This window comes from Mus caroli, unplaced genomic scaffold (assembly GCF_978045245.1).
Source record: "Mus caroli unplaced genomic scaffold, Mus_caroli_1 scaffold_6, whole genome shotgun sequence".
Classification (NCBI taxonomy): domain Eukaryota; kingdom Metazoa; phylum Chordata; class Mammalia; order Rodentia; family Muridae; genus Mus; species Mus caroli.
Genome location: NW_028227261.1, coordinates 25478126 through 25501585, shown reverse-complemented (window position 1 = coordinate 25501585; position 23460 = coordinate 25478126). Strand labels below are relative to the sequence as shown.

The 23460-nt window shown below is 49.3% G+C and overlaps 1 protein-coding gene and 2 non-coding genes across 7 annotated transcripts; all 3 read right to left on the bottom strand.

The window, feature by feature from the left end:
• Positions 1-2241: 2241 nt before the first annotated feature.
• On the bottom strand, positions 2242-22993 carry Rcc1 (regulator of chromosome condensation 1). 5 transcript variants are annotated; one of them, XM_021160801.3, is made up of 14 exons: positions 22878-22993; positions 21958-21993; positions 20896-21546; positions 17943-18063; positions 10024-10105; positions 9307-9345; positions 8158-8345; positions 7856-8035; positions 5970-6066; positions 5680-5802; positions 5036-5191; positions 4776-4895; positions 4402-4554; positions 2242-3334 (listed from the first exon to the last, which is right to left on the bottom strand). In XM_021160801.3, the coding sequence occupies exons 5-14, from the start codon at positions 10094-10096 to the stop codon at positions 3159-3161; spliced, it is 1305 nt and encodes a 434-aa protein (XP_021016460.1). In that variant the 5' UTR covers positions 10097-10105; positions 17943-18063; positions 20896-21546; positions 21958-21993; positions 22878-22993; the 3' UTR covers positions 2242-3158. The 5 variants fall into 5 exon arrangements, with proteins under 5 accessions (XP_021016460.1, XP_021016463.1, XP_021016461.1 ...); XM_021160804.3 differs by lacking the exon at positions 9307-9345 and having other exon boundaries at positions 22878-22992; XM_021160802.2 differs by lacking the exons at positions 17943-18063; positions 20896-21546; positions 21958-21993; positions 22878-22993 and adding an exon at positions 15717-15796.
• Positions 21618-21822, bottom strand: LOC115030941 (small nucleolar RNA SNORA73 family). The gene has a single exon (XR_003836538.1). It is a non-coding gene; the product is annotated as a small nucleolar RNA SNORA73 family (small nucleolar RNA).
• Positions 22069-22273, bottom strand: LOC115030943 (small nucleolar RNA SNORA73 family). Its single transcript, XR_003836540.1, has one exon. It is a non-coding gene; the product is annotated as a small nucleolar RNA SNORA73 family (small nucleolar RNA).
• Positions 22994-23460: the final 467 nt, after the last annotated feature.

Sequence of the window (23460 nt, the reverse complement as noted above, 5' to 3'; positions counted from 1 at the left end):
CGGAGGATAAGCTTCCGAGGGACTATGGAGGAGCCGCGGCCGCACAGCAGTCCTCTTGCCCTGCATCCCAGCGAGGACTTTTTGGAAGATGTAGTGGGATTCTTCTTCTTTTTTTTTTTTTTTTTTTGGTTTTTCGAGACAGGGTTTCTCTGTGTAGCCCTGGCTGTCCTGGCACTCACTTTGTAGACCAGGCTGGCCTCGAACTCAGAAATCCGCCTGCCTTTGCCTCCCGAGTGCTGGGACTAAAGGCGTGCGCCACCACGCCCGGCTTTTTTTTTTTTTTTTTTTTTTTTTTTTGGCTTCATTTTCTTAAAGCCCTGAGGTGGAGAGAACGAAAGGACCGTTCTTGATGGTACACTCAAAGTCCATCGTTTTGTGTGTATTTGGGGGTGGGGAGCGTCGGCATCGGCATGGTTTCTATGTAGTCCTTGTTGACCTGTTTGTCTGTCTCTAGTCAGATCTACTTGCTTCTGCCTGTTTGTTTGTTTGTTTGTTTGTTTGTTTAATGAACGCCAGTCTTCTCAAAGTATTCCTTCCTTAACGGCTGAGCCTTGGCTCCAGCCCCACACTTTATTTTTTTTGCCTTGAGACAAGGTTTCATGTTGCTCCCTGGTACAAGCTATATAATCTAGGCTGGCTGTAAACTCTTGGCAATCTTGCTTCAGCTTCCTAAGTGCTAGTTTTACAAGTGAAGGTCACCAACCCTGGCTCCTTCCCCTTTTATTATTCTAATCCAATTCACCAAGACTTTACCACAAAGCACAGATGGTACCTTTACAGAACCCTCAGTAAACTTGGTTTTTGAGAGCTCCTAAGGTGGGTGTATCCATGCTTCAACATCCAGTTGGTAGCCAACTTAGCAGAGTGGGAAGGTCCTGTGCGTTCAGATTGGTTCTGACAAACAAGTTCATCCTAAATCCTTTAACTCCAAGCTGTAGAAAGATCCCCAAGCCAAGAACTCAAGTCTGAAAACCAGAGGCCAACTATGAGTACAAATTTCCTGTTCCCTTCTGTTACTGTATGAATAATGCTAAAGCGTTGGTTAGATGGCTCAGCAGGTAAAAAAAAGTGCATTGCACTGAACCCCACAAACACACATGTACACACAAATGTAGAAAAAGAAAAATGGTTTTCAGAGACTGCAGAATGCTTTGGACCCCACGAGATTGGAGTTAGTATCGTTGTGTAGCACCATTTGGGTGCTGAGAATTGAACCTGGGTCCTCTACAAGTGCAATTAGTCAAGTGCAACTAGTGCTCTTAATCAGACCAGAGCCATCTCTCCATCCTGCAGGGAAAGGCCTCTGAAACGGACCAATCAGGACCCACCCACCCCACTCAGAGTCTGAAACGGACCAATTGGGAGCCCCTGCCCCCCAGAGTAAGCAATAAAGGCAGAGTCCCTCTCAGACCTCGACCGACCAGCTGCCTGAATTCTAAACCAGGGTCACTTAGAAAGGGAGCTCTGACTTCCTAAGCTGCACAGTGAGCTGTCACCCATGCTGGGTAAGTTGTGTCACCTCTGCCCCAGTAAGTAAGCCCAATAAAGTTCACTGGTTCACCAAATGAGACTTTGTTGGGATCTGTAATTTCATGTTTTGGGCTCCCTACCGAGGGTGAATAGATGTGCCACACAATCCCCAAGGAAAAGGTTTAAATACGCCAGTGGTCGAAAATGCAGGCAAATCAGTAAGAACTTCTAGTAATGCGCTATACTTAAAAACTGGAGGCCGGGCACGGTGGTGCACTATAAAGTGAGTTCCAGGACAGCCAAGGCTACACAGAGAAACCCTGTCTTGAAAAACCAAAAAACTGGAATTTGGGCCAGGTGTGGTAGTTACATTACTTAAATCAAAAATGAAACAAGACAAAAACTCAAGAAGCAGATGCAGCTAGATTTGTGAGTTCTAGATCAGACAGGGACAAAAGCAAAAACCCCTGGTTTAGGATTTAAAAATTCCACCCCAAAGCCAGGCCTTGATTTCAGCACTCACGAGGCTGAGGCAGGAAGACCAGGTTGTCAGTGTGGGCTACGCGGAGAGCCCACTTAACAAGCTACCCCGCCTCACGACCATGAAGCAACTGCAGTGGTTTCTACTGCACAACTATCTCAAACACCTCTTGTCTTCTCCAGACTGGATTGGATGTATCAGCCATAACCCTAACAAAGACAGGCTCATAAGCAGGGGTTCTTTTAAAGACAACAAAGCGACTCCAGGGACATGCATAAAAACAAAGCCCATTTTACAAAACTCTAAGTTTATTCAAAGTGTTACAAGATTTTATTCTCCCCTCCAAAATATTATACAATTAAAAAAAATTCAAAACTATTTTCTCAGCCACTGTTACTTTCCTTAGGACCAGCCTCCGCCCCTCCACTCCTCCCTCAGCGCTGTTATAAAACAACTCCCACCCCTTTCCCAATACCCTGCCTTGACTGCCCAGCCGAGCCCAGCATGGCTATTCAGTCCTCTATGGCAGAAAGGCTGATGGGGAAGGGACAGGTGACACCCAAGGGATACTGGGGTGCTTTGTGCTTTTGGGAGGACGTTGGTTTTTTTCAAGTGGGTCAGTGTTTTTGCCCATGGACACCTGTTTAGAGCCAAATATTTGGCTTAGGTCACCCAGAGCCTTGTAAAGCCTTTGTCCAGATCTCCCCAGGCATGGGTCCATGACAACTGGATCCGATGACAATACAAACCATCTGTGCCCTTGTAAACTACTGTTAGGAACAGAAAGAGAGGCTCATGGTAAGCAGGGCTTCACGGAGTCCCAACTTTTCAGAGTCTGGGCAGCAAAACCCCGGGGCAGGATGTTGCATGTAGTCTTAAGCTACCGGTTTGGGTTTTGTAGGTAATGAGCCAGTGCCAGCTAGGACCACAGGAAGCAGAGTATCAAAGGGGGGTGGGGGAAAGGTCTAATAAAGTAAGCCTCTGGTAAGCAAAGATCCTTCTGAGATCCTCCTCCCATCCCCACACATCCCACAAGTACCAGTATGTTTCTAGAAAGAGAACAGACAAAACAGAAGAAAAAGGATTCTGCTGTGGTGCTGGGAAAAGACAGGAGATGATATCTGTTCAGGGTTGGAATCTGTAGCTGGCTGTTTTCCTGTTCTGTGAAGCTGGGCTGGGGCCAGAAGCCAGGCCCACAAAGACTTCATCAGCTCTGTGCCTTGTCCTTAACTAGTAAGACCGTGTGCTGGCCCCCACTGGACACAGTTAACACCACACGGTTCTCCAGCTGTTTGCCAGTCATTTCCACAGGACTCCAGGCATCTTCATCCTGCCCGGTGCCCAGCTGGTAGTTGGTGCCCATGCCCCAGGCAAAAACACGACCTGCAAGGGACAGAAATAGAAGCAGCTGTCTTTGGGGTCTGCAGCCCTGCGTTTCCACACCAGGAGATGCAGGGACATGGTGGTAAATTTTAGCCTTGACCAATAGCAGTCTGGCAAGGTCCCAGCCCAAGAGTTCAAGGTCCCTGGAAAGCCAGGGAGCTTATGCTCCCCTCCTTTGCATTCTCTTACCCCCAGGCACAGCACCCAGGGGCTACGTCCTGAATCTCTGTTCTTGAAACCAGCCACCTTTACTCTGCTCAGGATGCTCTTGGGTTTGATATGCCACCCTCTGGTATGTTTTTGTTTTTGTCAGGTCTCATTATGTAGCCTTGGCTGGCCCAGAACTCACTATCTAGACAAGGCTGGCTTCAAACTCACAGAGATGTGCACAACTCTGCCTCCTGAGTACTGGGACTAAGTGTGTGCCCCCCACATCCCCCCTTCCAATCCCATCCCTGCTTTCACAGAGGACTGAACCTCCATGGTGCAGTGCAAACTCCACTTCATGAGGAAGTCCTTCCAGATAAGCACAGACATCTTAGCCAGCCTGAAAACTGAAGGTTTCCTGGCTATGCACCTTTCTCAGGCTTTGGCTGCTATATGTCCACACCCTCTTCTGCTGGACTGGCCAGGACCCACATGGTAGCTCACAACCATCATTAACTCCAGTCCCAGGGGATCTGGTGCCCTCTTCTGGCCTCTGTAGGCACCAAGTACATACATAGTAAATAGACATACACGTAGGTAAAACAACATAGACATTAAAAAAAAAATTCATGAGCCAAGCATGATGGAACAGATCTTTGATCCCTGCACTCAGAAGGCAGAGGCAGAGGCAGGTGGACTTCCATAAGTTCCAGGCTAGCCTGGTCTACATGGTGAGACCCTGTTCTCAAAAACAAAAGCAAAAACATGCCAGAGCGTCTGAGAGTCAGTGTCAAAACTGTGTCATCTCTAACACTGCAACTGACTCCCTGTGACAGGAGATACAACACGCCAAGGAATTTGCTAGATATCATGACCCCCCACTTTCCAAAACCCAACCAGGTCTGAGGAGCCCCACTTACCATCCTTCGACACAGCATACCCCACAGAAGCCCCACAGGCCACCGAGGAGACCACGGGCAGCCGGGAAATGAGGGTGGGCATGCTCTTCTCCTCAGCATCCTCCCCAAGGCCCAGGCGCCCGTACTCAGCCCGGCCCAGGCTGTACGCCTTCCCTGTGGGAGGAAGGAGAGACCATAGCAGAGGGCACGTGCTAAGCAAGATGCATGCACACCACGGGAGGTAAAGGACTCTACACAACTCCCCTGTGCCTTCATACTGGGAAGCACCAGGACATCCTCATGGATGCAAATCTATGTCTGGCCCAAACCACGATCCTAGTGAGGCGGCTCTTAGGGACTACTGTCTGAAGATGCAGAAGACATGGGAGTCCTACCTTCGGAATCCATGCAGACTGTGTGATGCTGGCCCCCGGAGAAGCCCACCCAGGACTTGGTGGAATTCTTGAAGGATGTCAAGTTTTGAGGAATGAAGCAAGATCCAGTGCCTGGAGTCCCTGTTGTCAAGGGGGACAGAGTTCCAGAAGCTTCCCTGCCATCCCCAGCAATGCCACCTTATACTCCACCACAGCTCCGAGGGGTCAGACTATCCCGTTACTGGAATCCATGCACTGAGTCAGGTCTGAGGAGGACTCACCGAGCTGGTGATAGTTGGAGAGGCCAAAGCCATACACGTGGCCCTCTCGGGAGATGGCAAAAGTGAAATAGGCGCCACAGAAGGCATCCTGGAACCGCACACGGCCCCGGGTCCCCCTGGATTTCAGCAGCACACATCTGGGGACCAGGAGTCGCTCTGTAAGTATAGAGGAAGCCAGGGTCAGTGACAGACACGGGGTATTTTCTGAAGGAGGCTAATCAGGGTCACCCTTGATTGGCCTCCTGATCAAACACCCTGCTCAAAAATTTCACTCTTGACATGAGAAAGAAGCTTAGGGGAACTTAGCCTGTGCCAGACATTTTTCTAACCAAGACATTTCTCTTCACAGTTACCAATTAGGGGCAGGGAGATAAGGGATCAGTCCCCAAAGTTAGAGCCCCATCCCCTCCAGATTATTTACTGGCTGGTCTAGAACTCAGTATGTATACCAGGCTGGCCTCAAACTCAAGAGAGTCACATGCCTCTCTGCCTCCCGAGTGCTGATTTTAAAGGTGTACAACACCATGCGTAAGGCCTGATTTTAACCAACGCTGGATATAAGCCAACACAGAATCCCACCTGCCTTTCAATTTCACCAGGGATGGCTTACCAAATCCTCCCACAGAGGTACCAAAGCCACTTACCAAGGCCCTGACGGCCACCTCGGTTGGCAAATAATTCAGGTACACGGCCCAGCTGACCTTGCTCCCCACAACCCAAGGTATAGAGGTCGCCATCGTTCGTGAGCATCACCAAGTGGTCGTTCCCTGCGGGCACAGGCAGGGCCTAAGACCCAAGTCTGAACAATGCCAGCCAGCTCCTGCCCCGGGTGCCCAACACTTCCCTGAGGCGAGAGGGGGCACAGGAAGGGCCTGTCTAAGACCCAAGGCTGAACGATGCCAGCCAGCTCCTGCCCCGGGTGCCCAACACTTACCCGAGGCCACCTTTACCACGGGCGCATCCAGCTGTACTTGAACAGGTACCATGCTCTTCTTCATGGGCTCCAACAACCCGATCACACCATTATTGTCCTAAAGAGAGGGCCAGAGGTTCAAGCAGCCAGTCCTGCGGCTCTGAAATGGTCAAGACAGCTGCTTGGCAGTGAGTGACAGCAGATATGGACAGAGAGACAGCAGCAGGGGCCTGGCCACACATGGAAATCCTGAAGAATGGAAATGTCCAGAGTCTGGGAACTGTGTTGGGGGATGGGGGCGGGGCAGGGGTGGGGTGGGGGCAAACCTGGCTCTAAGAAACTTGGTGAAGCAGCAGGTTCTTGATCTATCTTCTTTTTTTTGTTTTTTTTTCCAAACAGGGCTTCTCTGTATAGCTCTGGCTGTCCTGGAACTCACTCTGTAGACCAGGCTGGTCTCGAACTCAGAAATCTGCCTGCCTCTGCCTCCCGAGTGCTGGGATTAAAGGCGTGCGCCACCACGCCCGGCTTGATCTATCTTCTTGCAACACATTATCCTAAGCATTTCTCTCTTTCCTCCTTCCTTTTTTTTTTTTTTTTTGAGTTAAGATTTCTCTCCATAGCCCTGGCTGGCCTGGAACTCACTCTGTAGACCAGGATGTCCTTGAATTCAGAGATCAGCCTGCCTCTGCCTTCCAAGTGCTGGGATTAAAGGTGTGCATCACCACCTCCAGGCTATTCTGAGCATTTCTGTGTTAAAAACATCCTCATATATATATATATATTTTTTTTTTTTACAATGACTCTACGGGCAGGCAGACAGACTTTTTAAACCCAGCACTAGTGGGTGTGAGTTAAGATCTTTGCGTTTGAACCTCATCCTCACAGTGAGTTCCAACCCAGTTACACAGTGTGAACCCAACTCAAAAAAGTCAATGTGGATCTGGCATAGTGGCACACACTTTTAATCCTAGAGGCAAGAGGAGCTTTGTAGGGGCTGGAGTGATGGCTCAGTGGTTAAGAGAACTGACTGCTCTTCCTGAGGTCCTGAGTCAAATCCCAGCAACCACATGGTGGCTCACAACCATTCGTAACGAGATCTGGCACCAGAGGGTGTCTGAAGACAGCTACAGTGTACTTACATATAATAAATAAAGAAGTCAAAAAAAAAAAAAAAAAAAAAAAAAAAAGGCCCAGCACTCGGGAGGCAGAGGCAGGCGGATTTCTGAGTTCGAGGCCAGCCTGGTCTACAAAGTGAGTTCCAGGACAGCCAGGGCTATACAGAGAAACCCTGTCTCGAAAAACTAAAAAAAAAAAAAAAAGAGCTTTGTGAGTTTGAGGCCAGCCTGGTCTACAAGGCAAGTTCTAGAACAGATAGAATTACATAGAGAGACCCTACCTCAAAAAATAAATAAGTAAGCCGGGCGTGGTGACGAATGCCTTTAATCCCAGCACTCAGGAGGCAGAGGCAGGAGGATTTCTGAGTTTGAGGCCAGCCCGGGAGTGAGTTCCAGGACAGCCAGAGCTACACAGAGAAACCCTGTCTCAGAAAACCAACCAACCAACCAACCAACCAAAACCACAAAGATTACACTCCCCTGCTTTAGAGAGACCAAGAAGTGACATTTCTCAAACCCACAGACCTTTCTCTCAAAGATTCCAGAAAGGGGATGCAAAAGAGAATGTGGCAGGAGATGAGCCTCAGCAGCTTCCAGGGCCAGCTCAGCCCAGAGGCAACTTTGACCCACCTCTTCCCAAAGACACACAATTCATGCATCACTCTCAAGCACATAGGCCGTGGAGTGGACAGGCCCATATGAAGATTCCAGGGATTAGAATCCAGGCCCTACACGTGCATGTGGATCATTTGCAGATCCTGAGTTAATTCTGCCTGCCAGCCCCAGTCTTACCCGGAAAGAGCCCCAGAGGAAGACACGGCCGTCTTCGGTGAGGGCTGCTGTGTGACTGTCCCCCGCTGACACTTGCACCACTTTCTCTTGCAGTTCCACTTTCCCAGGGACCATTTCTGAGCCTTCGACTGAAGTGTCCCTTCCCAGGGCACCCTCGTCATTGCAGCCAAAGGAGTAGACCTGTGCCCAGGATGTCCCATTAACACAAAGCCTGGCCCTATGGCCTCCTTGCTTAGGCCCCTCCCTGCTTCCATACCCTTGCACCCAGGCCCTATCCAACCTGTCCCAACCCTCTGACCTACCTGGCCACTTTGGCTCAGACACACAGTATGCATGCCCCCGGCCTCAGCCTGCACAACATCCTGCAGAAGGGGCACCAAGGCCGGCTTTTTCCTCTCCAGCACACTTTCACCCAGCCCCAGCTGGCCCACGTCGCCCTGGCCCAGTGTCAGCACCAAGCCTGGTTCTGTGTTGTGGGACCTGTGTGAGACTAAAAGGTGGAGAAGATAGCCCCTGAGTGAATAGGATGAGGGCAGACAGCAGAGGTCATATCATGGACTCTGGGATCGTAATGGTCAGGGGTTCAAGTCCTTGCTCTGTCAATAGGCCATAAGTAAGACCTTTGTGGACCTAAGTTTCTCCCTTTGTGAACAGAGGATGACAAGGGTATCTGTCTCGTAGGGATGTTTTGAGGATTAAGATCCACGCATGTTATTGACATGAGGAAGGAAGAGAACAAGGAAGCACGCCACCCACACAGTGAAATGGATCTGGGCAGGGCACCAGGACAGAGACAATTTCCAGGTGAGCGCATTTCACAGACGTGATCCACACTGCCAACCTTACTAACCGGTTGCTCTACCAACATTAGCTGGCTCTGCAGACCTCCCATATTTGGAAAAGCCTGTTGCCCTCGGAGGCAGAAGCAGGCAGGTCTCTGTGAGTTCTGGGATAGCCAGGGCCATCCTATCACAAACAAACATCAAAAATAGAAGACACCATTTTACAGGACATAGAACAGAGAGTCAAAGCCTCCCCAGGTCCTACAGCTGATTGCCAGAGTTTGCTTAGGCAGCTACCTGGGATCAGCTCCCATCTGATGACCCTCTACCCTCAGGCCGCGATTTCCAACTCCTGGCCATGGGAGGAAAGCAGACTGACCCTTCAGTCAGTATTCAGCTGACACTGGCAGCTTCAGAGGAACGGGAAGGAAGGCACAGTAAGAACGAACCCTCAGATATATTTGCAGAGGTGCGGGCCAACCAGTGGGTAGTGCAAGGCCTTTTGGTAGCCAATCAAAGCCTGCCACAGCCCTCCAGTCAATGGCATTCAGTCCCCTCCCCACGGGTGAGGCCCCAGCTGCCAGGGCCACTGCTGCTGCACAGAGGCTGCACTGGGCAGGGAGCCATCTGGTTGGGTTTTCTGGTCAGTTGGGCTTGGCCCACGGGCACCTTGGCACGAGCGAGTAGCAGGACGGCGATTACGAGTGTCTGCAAAAGACAGACACTGTCTGAGCATGCGCCTACGCTCCTCCCTCCCATGTTAGGGGTCAATTTCCCTCGACCTCGCAACACTCTGGGGTTATAGGAGAGAGAAAAAATGACAGGACAGGTCCCTCAAACAAAGCTGGGACGTTATCTCCTCTAATTCTCAACGACCCAGGATGACGGAGCCCTTGTCTCCATTCCATCAAGGGAGGCTCTCAGCCTCAGCCAGATGAAGTGACCTGCCTGTGGTTACAGTGACAAAGTGGCAGTTAGGACCCAACCCACATCTAAAAGCCCAGTAGGTCCAAGAACCTCGGGCTTTCAAGCTGTTAATTCAGAGCAAGAGGATCTAAGGCCAAGGACTTTTCTGATTATCAGGGGAGAAGATCAAAGTACGGGCAAAACCATGCATGTGTGTGGGGCCGCCGCGTTCTAGGATCTTGGGTGGGTTGGGAGTACCAACATTGCTTTGAGGGCTCTCTGATGAGCCTTGGCTTGGGCCTTTTCTCTGACTGCTAAAGAACTGAACTAGGGGAGGTGCAGGAGAACCCCTGGTTGAGCAGGGGCCTTGGACCTCTAAGCCCCTCACAGCTTCAAGCCGGGGAGGAAGGAGCGTAGGCCCAGATGTCTCACTGCTTTGAGAGAATACTCAGAGCCCAGAAGGGATCCCAGCCAGCTCACCTTTCACCTTCTTGCTTTTGGGGATAGCATCTTCCGGGGGTGACCTTCTCTTAGCTATGCGCTTGGGTGGCATCTTCTTGTCCTGAAAAAGAAAACCCAGCCAAATACTCCATGTCAGAATAACAAACATTGTCCTGTGCATATTTATCAAAGCCTGAAGAATAAGAGGATTCACCCAGCAGTCACAGCTCTTGACATCTATCCCAGAACTGTATGGACCAAGGGCTGGGGATGTAGCTCAGCCCCATGAGAATCTGCCGAGCCAACTCCAATCCCTAGTCTCTTTCCAGCACGTCACAGACAGCCTGGTGGCACATGCCCAGCCCGTGACCTCAGCACTAGGAAGGTGGACTTGAGAAGAAGAGGTTAATACTAGCAGACTGGCCACACATGGGAATATCCATGAGAGAATTAGACAAAGCCGTCAAAAATGATGTTTCTAGAAATGAATCTATCGAACAGAAAGACAGTCCTTGTGACAAAGAAAAGCAGACAGGAGCTGGGTGTGGTGCCTATTCAAGACCCAGCACTGCAGCACCCCAAATTCCAGGCCAGCCAAGTCTCAAACACACAACCAACCAAAACAAATAGTGCAGGCCTTTAATCCCAACACTCACTCAGGAGGCAGAGACAGGGGGGATTCCTGGTCTACATAGTAAATTCCAGGCCAGCTTGGGCTATACAGGGAAACCCTGTCTCAAAACAAAGCAAAACAACAAACCAAACAACACAACATCAAAACGCTCAAGCCCAAGCCAAGCTGTCTGAATGCTGCTCCTATCCATTCTAGGGTAGTAAACGCTATTATTTTGAAACAGGGTTCACTGCAGCTTTAGATGGCCTTAAACACTTCTTCCTGCCTGCACCCCCTAAGCTGAATTTACAGGCATGTGCTTCTGCAAGTAGTTGCCATGCAGGGTTAAATGAGCTGATACGAGGTGCTGGGGTGTGGCTCATGGGCAGAGCGCTTGCCTAGCTTGTCTGAGGCTCTGGGCTTCATGCCATAACAGGAAAAAAAAAGTTTTAATTCAAATAAAGCCAGGTTGGGTGTCCACTTTTAGTCTCAGCACTCGGGAGGGAGAAACAGGCAGATTTGGTCTACAGAGTGAGTTCCAAGACAGCTGGGGGCGGGTACATAGAGAAACCCTGTCTCAAAAAAAAATCAAAACCAAAATAAAAATAAAGAAATAAAATAAAGCTAAGAATGGTGACACATACCTTGAATCCCAGCAGACTAGCCAGCCCAGTCTACATACTGAGTGCCAGGAGAGTCAGGGCTTTAAAGAAAAGGCCCAGACTCAAAAACAAAAAAACCTCAATCAATGAAAAACGGTCCTACAGTAAATGCTTGCTCAAGAAATTAATGTTGCTGGGCAGTGGTGGCACACGCCTTTAATCCCATCACTTGGGAGGCAGAGGCAGGTGGATTTCTGAGTTCGAGGCCAGCCTGGTCTACAGAGTGAGTTCCAGGACAGCTAGGGCTATACAGAGAAACCCTGTCTCAAAAATAAAAAAAAGAAATTAATGTTGGTGGTAGTGTGGTATTTAGGGTCTTCCCCATGTAACACTGAGACCCAAACCTATCAGAATCTAAGCAAGTTCACTCACTGGTCCTTCTTCTGACAAGACAGGAGTGAAAAACTCGGCTCAAGGCAAGGAGAGACCAGCAAAGGCCCTTCTCAGTGTCCCCTGGGGATCTGGTCAGCACCACCCCGCTGCCTCCTCCCCGCTGCCATCACCTCTATGAGGCTGAAGCCTCAGGCTTCCCAGTTGTCAACTCAGAAGGTATGGACTTCTGACTCAGAGGGAGGAGACCAATGCATTTTACACAGGCCCAGATCCTGCAGAGCCTGTGTGGGTTGTGGCTGGCCCAGCTCTGTCACGAGGCGGTCATTCTGAACTTTGACCAGCTTCCACTCTTCCTGCCATGGGACCCTCCCCTTCCCCCACGCTGAAAATGGTTGCTCTCTGGGACCACTGGGAACTCAAGTCATCTTCCAGTACTCTAGTTTCCTCAATCTTTAACAATCCTTGGGGTTGGTGAGATGACTCAGCAGGTAAGAGCACTGACTGCTCTTCCGAAGGTCCTGAGTTCAAATCCCAGCACCCACATGGTGGCTCACAACCACCTGTAATGAGATCTGGTGCCCTCTTCTGGTGTGCCAGAAGACAGCTACAGTGTACTTATTTATAATAATAAATCTTCAATTCCCAACAACCAGATGAAGGCTCACAACCATCTGTACAGCTATATACTGTACATAAAATATTCATATACATAAAATAAATAAATCTTAAAAAAAAAAAAAGGAGATGACGACCTCCCAGGGTGGATAGAAGCCTGCACCGCACACCCCTAGCAGAGAGAGTATCCCAGAGATATTCTGGAGTGCCTGGGGTTGGGCTGAGATGCATGGCAAAGACAGAGGCGGCCACCCTGCTTCCTGTACTCAGGAGTTTATCTTCAGGAAGAAAGTAAGCTTACAAAAGTCACACCTTAGCCAGGCAGTGGTAGCTGCCAGCACTTGAGAGGCAGCGTTCCAGGACAGCCAGGGCTAAACAGAGAAACCCTGTCTTAAAAACTCCCCCACCTATCCCCCAAAAAACAAAACGTGCCGGGCGTGGTGGCGCACGCCTTTAATCCCAGCACTCGGGAGGCAGAGGCAGGTGGATTTCTGAGTTCGAGGCCAGCCTGGTCTACAGAGTGAGTTCCAGGATCAGCCAGGGCTACAAAGAGAAACCCTGTCTCGAAAAACCAAAAAAAAAAAAAAAACAAAAAAAACAAAACGTACAAAAGTCACACCTTGTTCCCCTTCTCCCAACCCATCCTTCCTTCCCACACACACAAAAAAAATAGCTAAAGTTGGGCACGTTGGCAAACTCCTGCACTCCTAGCATTTGTGAGGCAGAGTCAAGTTAAGGATAGCCTAGGCCACATGAGGCCCTGACTCAGAAACCAAAGCAAAGGGATTGCTGTGCAAGCATGTGACCCTGACTTCAGAACACCAGCACAGCACACATCCACAACCCTAGTGCAGGGTGGACAGCCAATGCACCCCAATGGCGGTGCTCCGGGTTCAGTGAGAAGTCCTGTCTCAAGAAGACAGAGCACAATCAATGAAGACAGCTGTCCCCAAACCTCTGACCCCCACATGCACATGCAGTCCCTCATTCGTGTCTGAATGTACAACACGTGTATGCCACACACAACAAACTCAACCCAGTCCAGAGAACTGAAGACACAGTCGCTCCTATTTCATGGGTGAGGACACTCACCTAACACAAGGAAAGGTAAATTCACTTGCTCATATCCATACACCAAAGGACAGGAAGGAAAAGCACACAAGCATTTTTTTAAAAAATAGGGAAAAAAATCTGCCATCTGTGGTGGCACACACCTGTCATCCCAGAACGTAGGAAGCTGACCAAGACTGACCAGGCCACAGAGCAAGACCCTGTCTCACCCTTGCCACCCAAACACTATAACCCAGGTTGGAATTTAAGATGGCCCAAGCAAGTCCCTTAGAATTCCTGTTGGTTTTGGCCAAACTCAAAAAGCAGAAAGCAAAAATCAAGGGAGGGGAAAGATGGCAGCTGGGATTTGCCTAGAAGGACTGTAGCCGGATCCAGCAGGTCCCCCACTGAGAGGAGAGATCCTGAGATACCCCAGTTGTCTTTGAGCCACACATTCCTCATCCGTACCTGGGTAACTCTAGTTACTGCACAAACCCAGAAGCAGGGCAGGGAAGGGCAGCACCTTCTAAAAGGTGGGGCCAGCTGGGCGCGGTGGGCAGAGGCAGGGTTTGTGATTGCCACACTTCAAGGCCAGCCAACATAGTGAGACATACCCTGCTTCAAGAAATGAGCCAGGGCTGGAGAGATGGCTCAGTGCTGGCCACTCTTCAAGACCATCCAGGTGTGGTTCCTAGCACACAGGCTGCTCACAACCACCTTTAACTCCAGTCCCAGGGGATCCAATGCTCTCTTCTGGCCTCCCTGGGCCAATGCATCTGTACCTGCGCATGCGTGCAGGAAAGCACTCAAACATACATACACACATACAACCCTAAAAAGACTTCTTCTGTCACTGTATTCACACCCCCCACTTCCACTCCCTGGGATTCATCTTTAGGGGATTTAAAAACTGGGAGAAAACCGGACAAGACTCAGAATAAAATCCAGGAAGGAGTCAACTTTCATTAATGAGCACCTACAGTGTATGACCCCATAAGAGTTCAGACCTGTCCCCATGTCAGGAATAAAATTGCACAACATCCATGGGTGAGATGACAGCTGAGAGGACCCCCCTACACCTACCTACCTACCTACACACACACACACACACACACACACACCAGGACTGGAGCTGCCCACAGCCCAGTTCCTCACCTGCTAAGTCAAATGGGTGGGTAGACTAGGTTAGACAATCCACCAGGAGCAGGGGGGTTTTCCAGTTACTCCCACTTCTGGAGCATTTGGTAACCCCAGCGGTGGTCCCTCCCTTCCCCCCACACTCAGAACTTTCCAGCTAGACTTAGGGAAGAAGGGAAAGCCTGTGCAGGCAGTGGCTGTGTGCCGCCAGTAACTAACTGAGCATGCTCACGTCACACCAGGAAGTCCATCACCCAGGTGCAGAAGGATGTGATACAGCCTCCGGCTATCTGTTAATTTTTTTTTTTTCCTAGAGAGAGAGGGGCAATAGCTTCTGGGGGATGTTCAAGCCACCAGCTTTGCACAGATTATAGAACACATTACTTTCCCTTTAAAGGCAAGGAAACTAAGGTTTAAGAGAACCTAGTGGGACCTGCCCGATCCAGACTCCTGCTCTCGGTTGCAGAGGCAACCAGAACCTGGTGAATCACTTCTAACTCATCTTTTCTGAGCTCCATTAGAATGCTCTTCTTGGGTGACGCAGCCTTCTCTGTATCCTCCACACCCTCCCCACAAGCACCAAAGTCTATGACCCCAAACTCTTCGAGTGGTTGCATGTGCTGTATGTACCCCGTGTCTGGATCACCCTGATCCTGTTACCCCAAACATATTAAAACCTCACCTGGAAGGCTATCCCCAACCCTCCACAGCCCGGTTACGGCTTCCGCTTTGGAGTTCCCGGGTCTGTTTCATACCCTCAGCTTGTCCCACGGCACACGTGGTCGGAGGACTTAATTTAGGATGAACCAAAGACGTGGCAGCAGCGACGCTCAAGTTCCACGGGCATACTTTGCTGATCTCAGGAGACCCTAACTGTGGACCCACGGAAGTCTCGCCTGGGAGCCCCTCCGTCCCGCAAAGGTCACGGAGGCCCGCCTTTGTCACCATTGTTCCCCAGCGGCACGGAACAACCGGGTGACACAGGGTTGAAGAGGGTTAAGGACAGGCCACGGTCTGGGAACGCTGCTGTCCCCTCCCCGCCGGCGGCTCCCCGAGCTCCCCGCCGCCGCGCGCGCCCGGGTCCCCGCGCATCAGCCGTTTGAATCTCCCGCCACGGAGCGGAGTGCGCGCCCCGAGCGCGACGGCTAAGGGGCCCGAGCGCCAGCGAGGCGGGGCCCACGCGGGCCGGAGCTCGTGCGCCCCGAGCGCCGCCGGCTTCACGTGCAGCCCGCCATGTAGGTTGCGATCTCGGCCCACCACGACCTCGCGCGCCTCCGGGTTTCCCGTCCCCAGGGCTCCCTACGAACCGGAGCGCGACCTACCTCGGGACAGGGCGGCCACAAGCAACTCCGGCGCTCGGCGGCCGGCGGTGAACTGCCCCGAGCATGCGCTCTGCGGGCCTCCGGCCGCGACCCTGGCCAGAAGGGAAAACACAGAGCCGGGCGGCCCCTGGCGGCCACCGCGGGAAGTGCGAGCGGCTGCTCCTAGTTTGTACACAGCATTCTGTATTTGGGAGATTTCCTCCCCAAAGTGGGATAAGTGGACAAATAACCAATCCCTGTTTGTTTAGGAAAATCTGGTGCGTGAGGTCTGTACGGAACAAAACAAGGCTGATTGTTCTTGTTCTCAAATTATATATACCGAAGGCTCAAAAGACCCCAATCTATGCAGAGCCATCTGATTCGGTCTAGGTAGGGCTCAGGAACGGCTAATTAGTCTAAGTGGAAGAGGCATTCAGGATGAATAACATTTCCTTATTTATTATATGTATGAGTGCTTTTCATGTAGGTACATCTGTGTACCACGTACGTATACAGTGCAAAGGCCAGAAAGAGAGCATTGGTTGCAGTAGAACTGGAGTTACAAATGGATGCGACCTGCCATGTATGTGCTGGAATGGAATTCCCATCTTCTGCAAGAGCAACAAGCACCCTTAACCACTGAGCCATCTCTCCTGTCCCAGAGGGGTGACATTTGCAATGACAGAGAGTAAGACGTGTGAAACTGCCGTATAGTCTGAAAGTAGAGGGTGAAGGTCTAGTCTACGGGGACAGTGTGTGATTATGGGAAGGTTCTGCTCACAAGATGAAATGTTCACAACTTTAATGGACTTTGAGTAAAGTGTAACCAAGAATGGAGAGGCAAAGAGCAAGCAGGAAGTGGATTCGGTAATGCCTGGGTTGGTTTCACCACCTACAATCGGGTCATTCCAGAAGCTGAGGCAGAGCCGGGCTTGGTGGCGCACGCCTTTAATCCCAGTACTCGGGAGGCAGAGGCAGGAGGATTTCTGAATTCGAGGCCAGCCTGGTCTACAGAGTGAGTTCCAGGACAGCCAGGGCTATACAGAGAAAAAGAGCACTGGTTGTAGCTCAGTGGCTGAGTGTTTTGTCTAAGTGTGAGGTGCAAGGCTCAACTACAAGATAGTAAAGGGAAGGAGAGAGGAGTAAGGGCTGGGAGCAGAAAAAGATGACTCAAAGCTGGGAATTGTTGGAGTTGGGAGCTAACACCAGAAGCAGAACACTGTGAAAAATGGCTTAGGGCTGGAGAGATGGCTCAGTGGTTAAGAACCCTTGGCTGCTCTGGCAGAGGGGGGCTGGAGAGATGGCTCAGCAAGTAAGAACACTGACTTCTGAAGGTCCGGAGTTCAAATCCCAGCAACCACATGGTGGCTCACAACCACCCGTAATGAGATCTGACGTCCTCTTGTGTGTCAGAAGACAGCTACAGAGTACTTATGTATAATAATAAATAAATCTTTGCCGGGAGTGGTGGTGCACGCCTTTAATTCCAGCACTTGGGAGGATTTCTGAGTTTGAGGCCAGTCTGGTCTACAAAGTGAGTTCCAGTACAGCCAGGGCTATACAGAGAAACCCTGTCTCGAAGAACCAAAAGAAAAGAAAAAAAAAAGAAAAACCAAAAAACTCTCACTAAAATCCTTACACAAGCAGCCCTATAAGATTTAAAGTGTCCCTGAGGAAAAAACAAAACATTTAATTGGGTATGGCTTTCCTGAGAGCAGTGATCTGTACAGAGTATTTTCTGTGTTTTGCAACTACTTCTGACTCCAAGTTGTCCTAAACTGACATTTTTAGCATTTGAAACAGTTTTCTTTATATTTATGAGAGAGGGTCTCACTGGGAGCCCCTCCTGTCTCTAGCTCATTAGAGATGGGGCTAAAGATATCTTCCATCATGCCCAGTTACTAAAGAGCAAGATTGGCACCACATGTCAGCGAGAGTGCCATTCACAGCTGGGGGAGGAGCCATTCACCATACACAGCTGTCACCTACCATTGTACACTCACCTGACAACACATTTTAAGTTTTGATTTGTGTGTGTCTGTTCCTGCTCGGGGAGGTCAGAGGGCAACTCTCAGGACTAAGTTCTGTCTTCCCACTTTGTGGGTTCCAGAGGGCAGAGTCAAGCCTTCAGGCTTGGCAGCAGACACCGTAACCAACAGAGCCACCTCCTCTGGACAACTGCTTGTCAGCTGCATTTCCCCTGCTGTGTAGTGCCAGCTCCAAAGCGATCCCCTGATGTTGCCTTACCTTTTCAGGTTGACTTCTGCCTCCATCCTGGCCTCCTCTCCTGGATGGTAAACTGTGAAGTTTCTCCAAGCTTCACCCTGGAAACTGATGTCTTTCTCCAAGATCTTATTCATTCACATGGCTTAATGTAATTATAGAAAAAGGCCCATCACTGATCTTGCCTTATGTTTTTTTTGTTTTTTTTTTTTTATTGTTTTGGGCTATTGACTTGGGCTATCTTCAAACTCCAAATCCTAATTGCTTCAGCTTCCTGTGCTAGGACTGCAGAGGTGTAGCACCACACCTCTGTCCCTCAATCTCATTGACTTTTTTTTTTTTTTTGATTTTGTTTGTTTGTTTGTTTTTCCGAGACAGGGTTTCTCTGTATAGCCCTGGCTGTCCTGGAACTCACTTTGTAGACTAGGCTGGCCTTGAACTCAGAAATCTGCCTGCCTCTGCCTCCCGAGTGCTGGGATTAAAGGTGTGTGCCACCAAGCCCGGCTCTCACTGACTTTTAAAATCCACTTATATATTTTATGTATGAATGCTTTATCTGCACGTATGTCTGCATGTCAGAAGAGGTTATCAGATTCTATTATAGATGGTTGTGCGCTACCATATACCCCTAACACTAAGTCAGGAGGAGGACAGGGAACACTAAAAGGATGAAGCCGCCTGGAGTCCCTTGCCAGCTAAGAAGTCCAGTAATCATTTGGTGTGAAGGTTGTCTTAGAGATATGACCAAATAGGACTTAAAACAGGGCTGGAGAGATGGCTCAGCAGTTAAAAGCTCTGACTGCTCTTCTAGAGGTTCAGAGTTCAATGCCCGGTAGCCACATGGTGGCTCACAACCATCTGTAATGGGATCTGATGCCCTCTTCTGGTGTGTCTGAACAGCTACAGTGTACTCACATACATAAATCTTAAAGGGGGTGAGGTTGGGTACTTAAAAGCAATGAATGATGCTTAAAGTCTGCACATATATAACATGGGTATCACCCTACTGCCTTCCCAGATGTGCATTGTCTGGGTATCTCACAATACTTACAGTAAACTTAAAGGGTATCATCTGTCATGATCTTACCCAGTGCACCCAGGAACCACCCCCATGGTCACTCCCATTTCTCACAGGACTTTTTGAAGCCCTGCTGTGTGTGTGTAGACGGTTAAGCAAGGGCCTGCTCCTAGAAGCCCATGCATTAACCCTTTCCCAGAGCAGGTTTCTAGCCCGTGCTTAAATCAGTGGTCCTTAACCTGTGAGTCACAACCACTGTGGGAACTAAACTCAGGCTGGGCTCTGGAAAAGCAGCCAGTGCTCTTAATAGCTGAACCATCTCTCCAGTCCTTTTTTTTTTTTTTAAGATTTATTTATCTATCTATTTATTTAATGTATATGAGTGCACTGTAACTATGCAGATGATTGGGAACCTTCATGTGATTGTTGGGAATTTTATTTAGAACTTCTGCTCACTCTGATTGGCTCTGCTCACTCCAGTCAACCCTGCTCGCTCCGGCCCAAAGATTTACTTATAAATAAGTACACTGCAGTTGTCTTCAGACACACCAGAAGAGGGCGACAGATCTCATTACAGATGGTTGTGAGCCACCATGTGGTTGCTGGGATTTGAACTCAGGACCTCTTAACTGCTGAGCCATCTCTCCAGCCCCCTCAAATCATCTTTTTAACTATGTCTGTCTGTGTGTGGGTTTGTGCATGAGGGCCCAGTGCATGCAGACTGCAGAATAGGGTGTTGAAGTGGGGAACTGAGCTAGCTTAAAAGTTAGGACACTAGTCTGGCATGTGAGAGGCCCTGAGTATTTTTGTTAAATACTTGTGTCTGAGTGTACATACTGTCCCCAGATACACACCTGTGAACGTTCAGGAAGCCCAGGATGTTTCATGGATACTGTAGTAGGTGCTCTGACCATTGAACCATCCCCAACCCCATTATTAATCTTGTAAGACCTTGTATATGACTGGGTAGTAGTATGGCACATGTTTAATTCCAACACTTAGGAGGCAGATGGGAGTTTGAAGCCAGCCTGGTCTACAGTTCCAGGTCAGGACTACACACAGGCTATTATAGCCTGGCCGACATTTTATTTATTTTGTGTAAATTGTTCTGCATGCAAATGTTACATGTCAGAAGAGGCCATCAGCTCCCACCATATATAGTTCTGTGCTCTTCACTGCTGAGCCATCCCACCCACTCTATCCACTTAGGTGTGTACCTATCATTACTGCTAAGATTCCCCAACTTTTGGAGACACTTTCACCATGTAAACCTAGATGGCTTTAAATGTAAATCTTTTCTAATTTAAGGTATCGCATACTCTAGGCAAGCACTAAGCTATACTCCCAAACCCATGTACTTAAACAGTGAATTGTAAGCATGTTGCCTACATGGGTAGGACATCTGAAGGCCACCAAGACAACCAATAAAATTGTGACAATTAAGGATCAAGAGTACTTGCACAAGGGAAGAAATAACACTTTGAAGCACTTGGCCACGGTAGTGGCAGGGTGCTGTGCTACCAGAATTTAAAACCCAGGTAGCTCATCACAAGTGTTAAGAAACGCAGGCTTTAGCCTTTTACTTCAGAAATTCCTGCTGTACCTGGAAGACAAGGTACAATATTCCTAACCAGGTACAAGAAACAAGGGCAGGTAAAATGTTTTAAAGTAGAGGTCTGGGCTGGCAAGATGGCTCAGAAGAGCACTGACTGCTCTGAGTTCAAATCCTAGCAACCATATAGTGGCTCACAACCATCCATAATGGTATCTGATGCCCTCTTATGGGATGCCTGAAGACAGCTACAGTGTACTTTCATATAATCAATCATCCTTTAAAGCTCCATCTCGCTTCCTATCCCTTCTGGTCTAAGGTGGCCACAAACACTCCCCAACTCCAGAAGCCACCAATTCTCACACCCATTTCCAAGAACAGGGAAACACAGCATCTCTAAGGCCTACCTTCAAGGCATCTCCCCAGTGACCCCATCATGGCTTTTCCATGATCAAGGCAGGCAGTAGTCATCAACTTTCCATTATGACCTAGGGACCAGTCTACCTCATATCATAAGGCCCCTGTTAGGCCTGTCCATGTTGACTTGGGACTAACTTTCCACATAACTCATCCATTTGACCATTTTCCTATCTAACACTGCTGTAATAATATCACCAAAGCAGAGGAAGGAACAATCTTAGTTTTTCGATGGACCAAACATTCACTCCGGGTTTATCCTGACCCACCTGCAGCCTTCTGCTCACACATTAAATCACAAGAAAAGACATTCAGATCCAAAAAAGACATTCTGCTTTAATTCAGATTTGAACTTATGACTATAATCTTACAGAGACTGTGGAAACAGAAAAATGACTTATACATGGTTTATATATGGTCTGGGGAAACCTGTTGAGACCTCAAAAAATGAGAACCATGCTGAAGGTTCTCAAATCTAGACATAACCTGTCAAAAGAAATGTATTTACCAAACAGAGTTAAGTAGGCAGAAAAGCTTGCCCCAGCTTCTAATGGCCGAGGCCCTAACATAGCCAAAATTTTAGCAGGCTGTATATAGTCAAGTAACTATTCAGTAGGTGCCCGAGTAGATTCTCTTCTTTCCTGGGGGAAAAAAAAAAACACAAACATCAGGTTCCTGAAGTTGGCATACCAAAAGCCTTAGCATTTTAAATTTTTGTTTCCTGCATGGTTTGTCTCCTCAGTCATCGTCCACGGGACTCTGAGAAGTCGTAGGAATATGCAGGCGCAGACTCGAAAGCCCAGCTTCATCTCCAACGTTGTGGAAAGGGACTGTACCTCATCGGGCAATGCCCTAAGCTCCCGCTCGCCACTAGGACAGAGCCCGGGGAGAGTGACCTCCCGGGATATCCACGTTGGAATGTCTGGTCAGCACCCAAACGTTTCGTCAACCTCAACATCCGACCCCCTCCCCCCCACTGTGAATCATTAATAACGTACACATGGAACAGAAAACACACGAAAAGCACTAAGCCAGCCTCAGAGTGAACGTACCTCCATCAACAAAGTACCTGGAATTATCGACCGGGTCTGCAAGAGAAGACATTCACCAGTAAGTTAAACCCTTGAAGTACTCGGACGCACCCCCAGATTGCGTGATTTAAAGACTGTTTCCTGCATGGTTTGTCTCCTCAGTCATCGTCCACAGAACTCTGAGAAGTCGTAGGAATATGCAGGCGCAGACTCGAAAGCCCAGCTTCATCTCCAACGTTGTGGAAAGGGACTGTACATCATCGGGCAATGCCCTAAGCTCCCGCTCGCCACTAGGACAGAGCCCGGGGAGAGTGACCTCCCGGGATATCCACGTCGGATAGTCATGGTAATGGCTTTCTTTTGACAAACTGTCCCAGGGTCCTTTTGCTAGACCTCCAGCTCGAGGAAAAAAAAAAAACCAAACAGAGTGCTGGGACTACAGACGTCAGCCACCTTTTCAGATCTTGAAGCAAACAGAACACAACACCCCCATCGGAACCAAACTATCCAGAAATTATCTACATGAAAAAGGGTCGTCTGAAAAATGGCAGATTAATGAACAAAAAACTGCAGAAATCCTGTTACAAGGTGAAGAGAAAGAATAACTGGGAAGCAAAGCGAAATGAGCAAGTTAATACCGAACGCTGGCTGGAAGGCGGCTAACATCCCAAATCACAAGGCAGGAACCAAAGACCCTGTCCTCTTAAACAAAATGAGCATCAAAGAAAAGTGCGTAGACGAAGTCAGTCTCCCAGGCAATAATCCTGCGAGCGCTGGGATCCCCGGAAGAAAGCGGTTACTGGGCTCGGAGGCGCGTGGCCACACGCCATGCTCGGCTACTGAGCCCGGCCTCCCACACCGGGTCCGCCCAGCCGCGACCCTGCCTCTCTGCGGAGCCCGGTGCGGGACCGCGAGGGTAAACCCCAGCGCACCGTACTCACCAAGAACAAGCACACCAAGAGAGCGACGCCTAAAGAGACAGATCCGCGCCGACGCAGCCATATTTATACCTTAAGTAACGCCCGGAAGTCGGGAGTGGCCGACTGCGCCTGCGCAGGGTTACGCTCACTTAGAAGCATTGGAAATGCGCTAAGGCTGATGGGATCGAGAACTTTTACCCTAAGGTGTTGGCGGTCTTGGCGTGAAATTGATGAGCTTGTGAGGTTTGTCCTCTCGTTCTGGATACACTGGTTTATGCAAAATGAAAAAAAAAAAAAGCCTAGAGAAATATTTTCTAGATTCCAGAGTTTGAATCTACTTTGTTTGTGGAAGGAACATTTGATACAGAACATGGATGCTACAATTAAAAACTTACCATAGAGGGGGCTGGAGAGGTGGCTTAGTGGTTAAGATTCCTGGTTGCAGGCTGACCAGTGGCGCACGCCTTTAATCCCAGCACTAGGGAGGCAGAGGCAGGCGGATTTCTGAGTTTAAGGCCAGCCTTGTCTACAGAGTGATTTCCAGGACAGCCAAGGCTATACAGAGAAACCCCGTCTCAAAAAACCAAAAAGAAAACTTAAAACT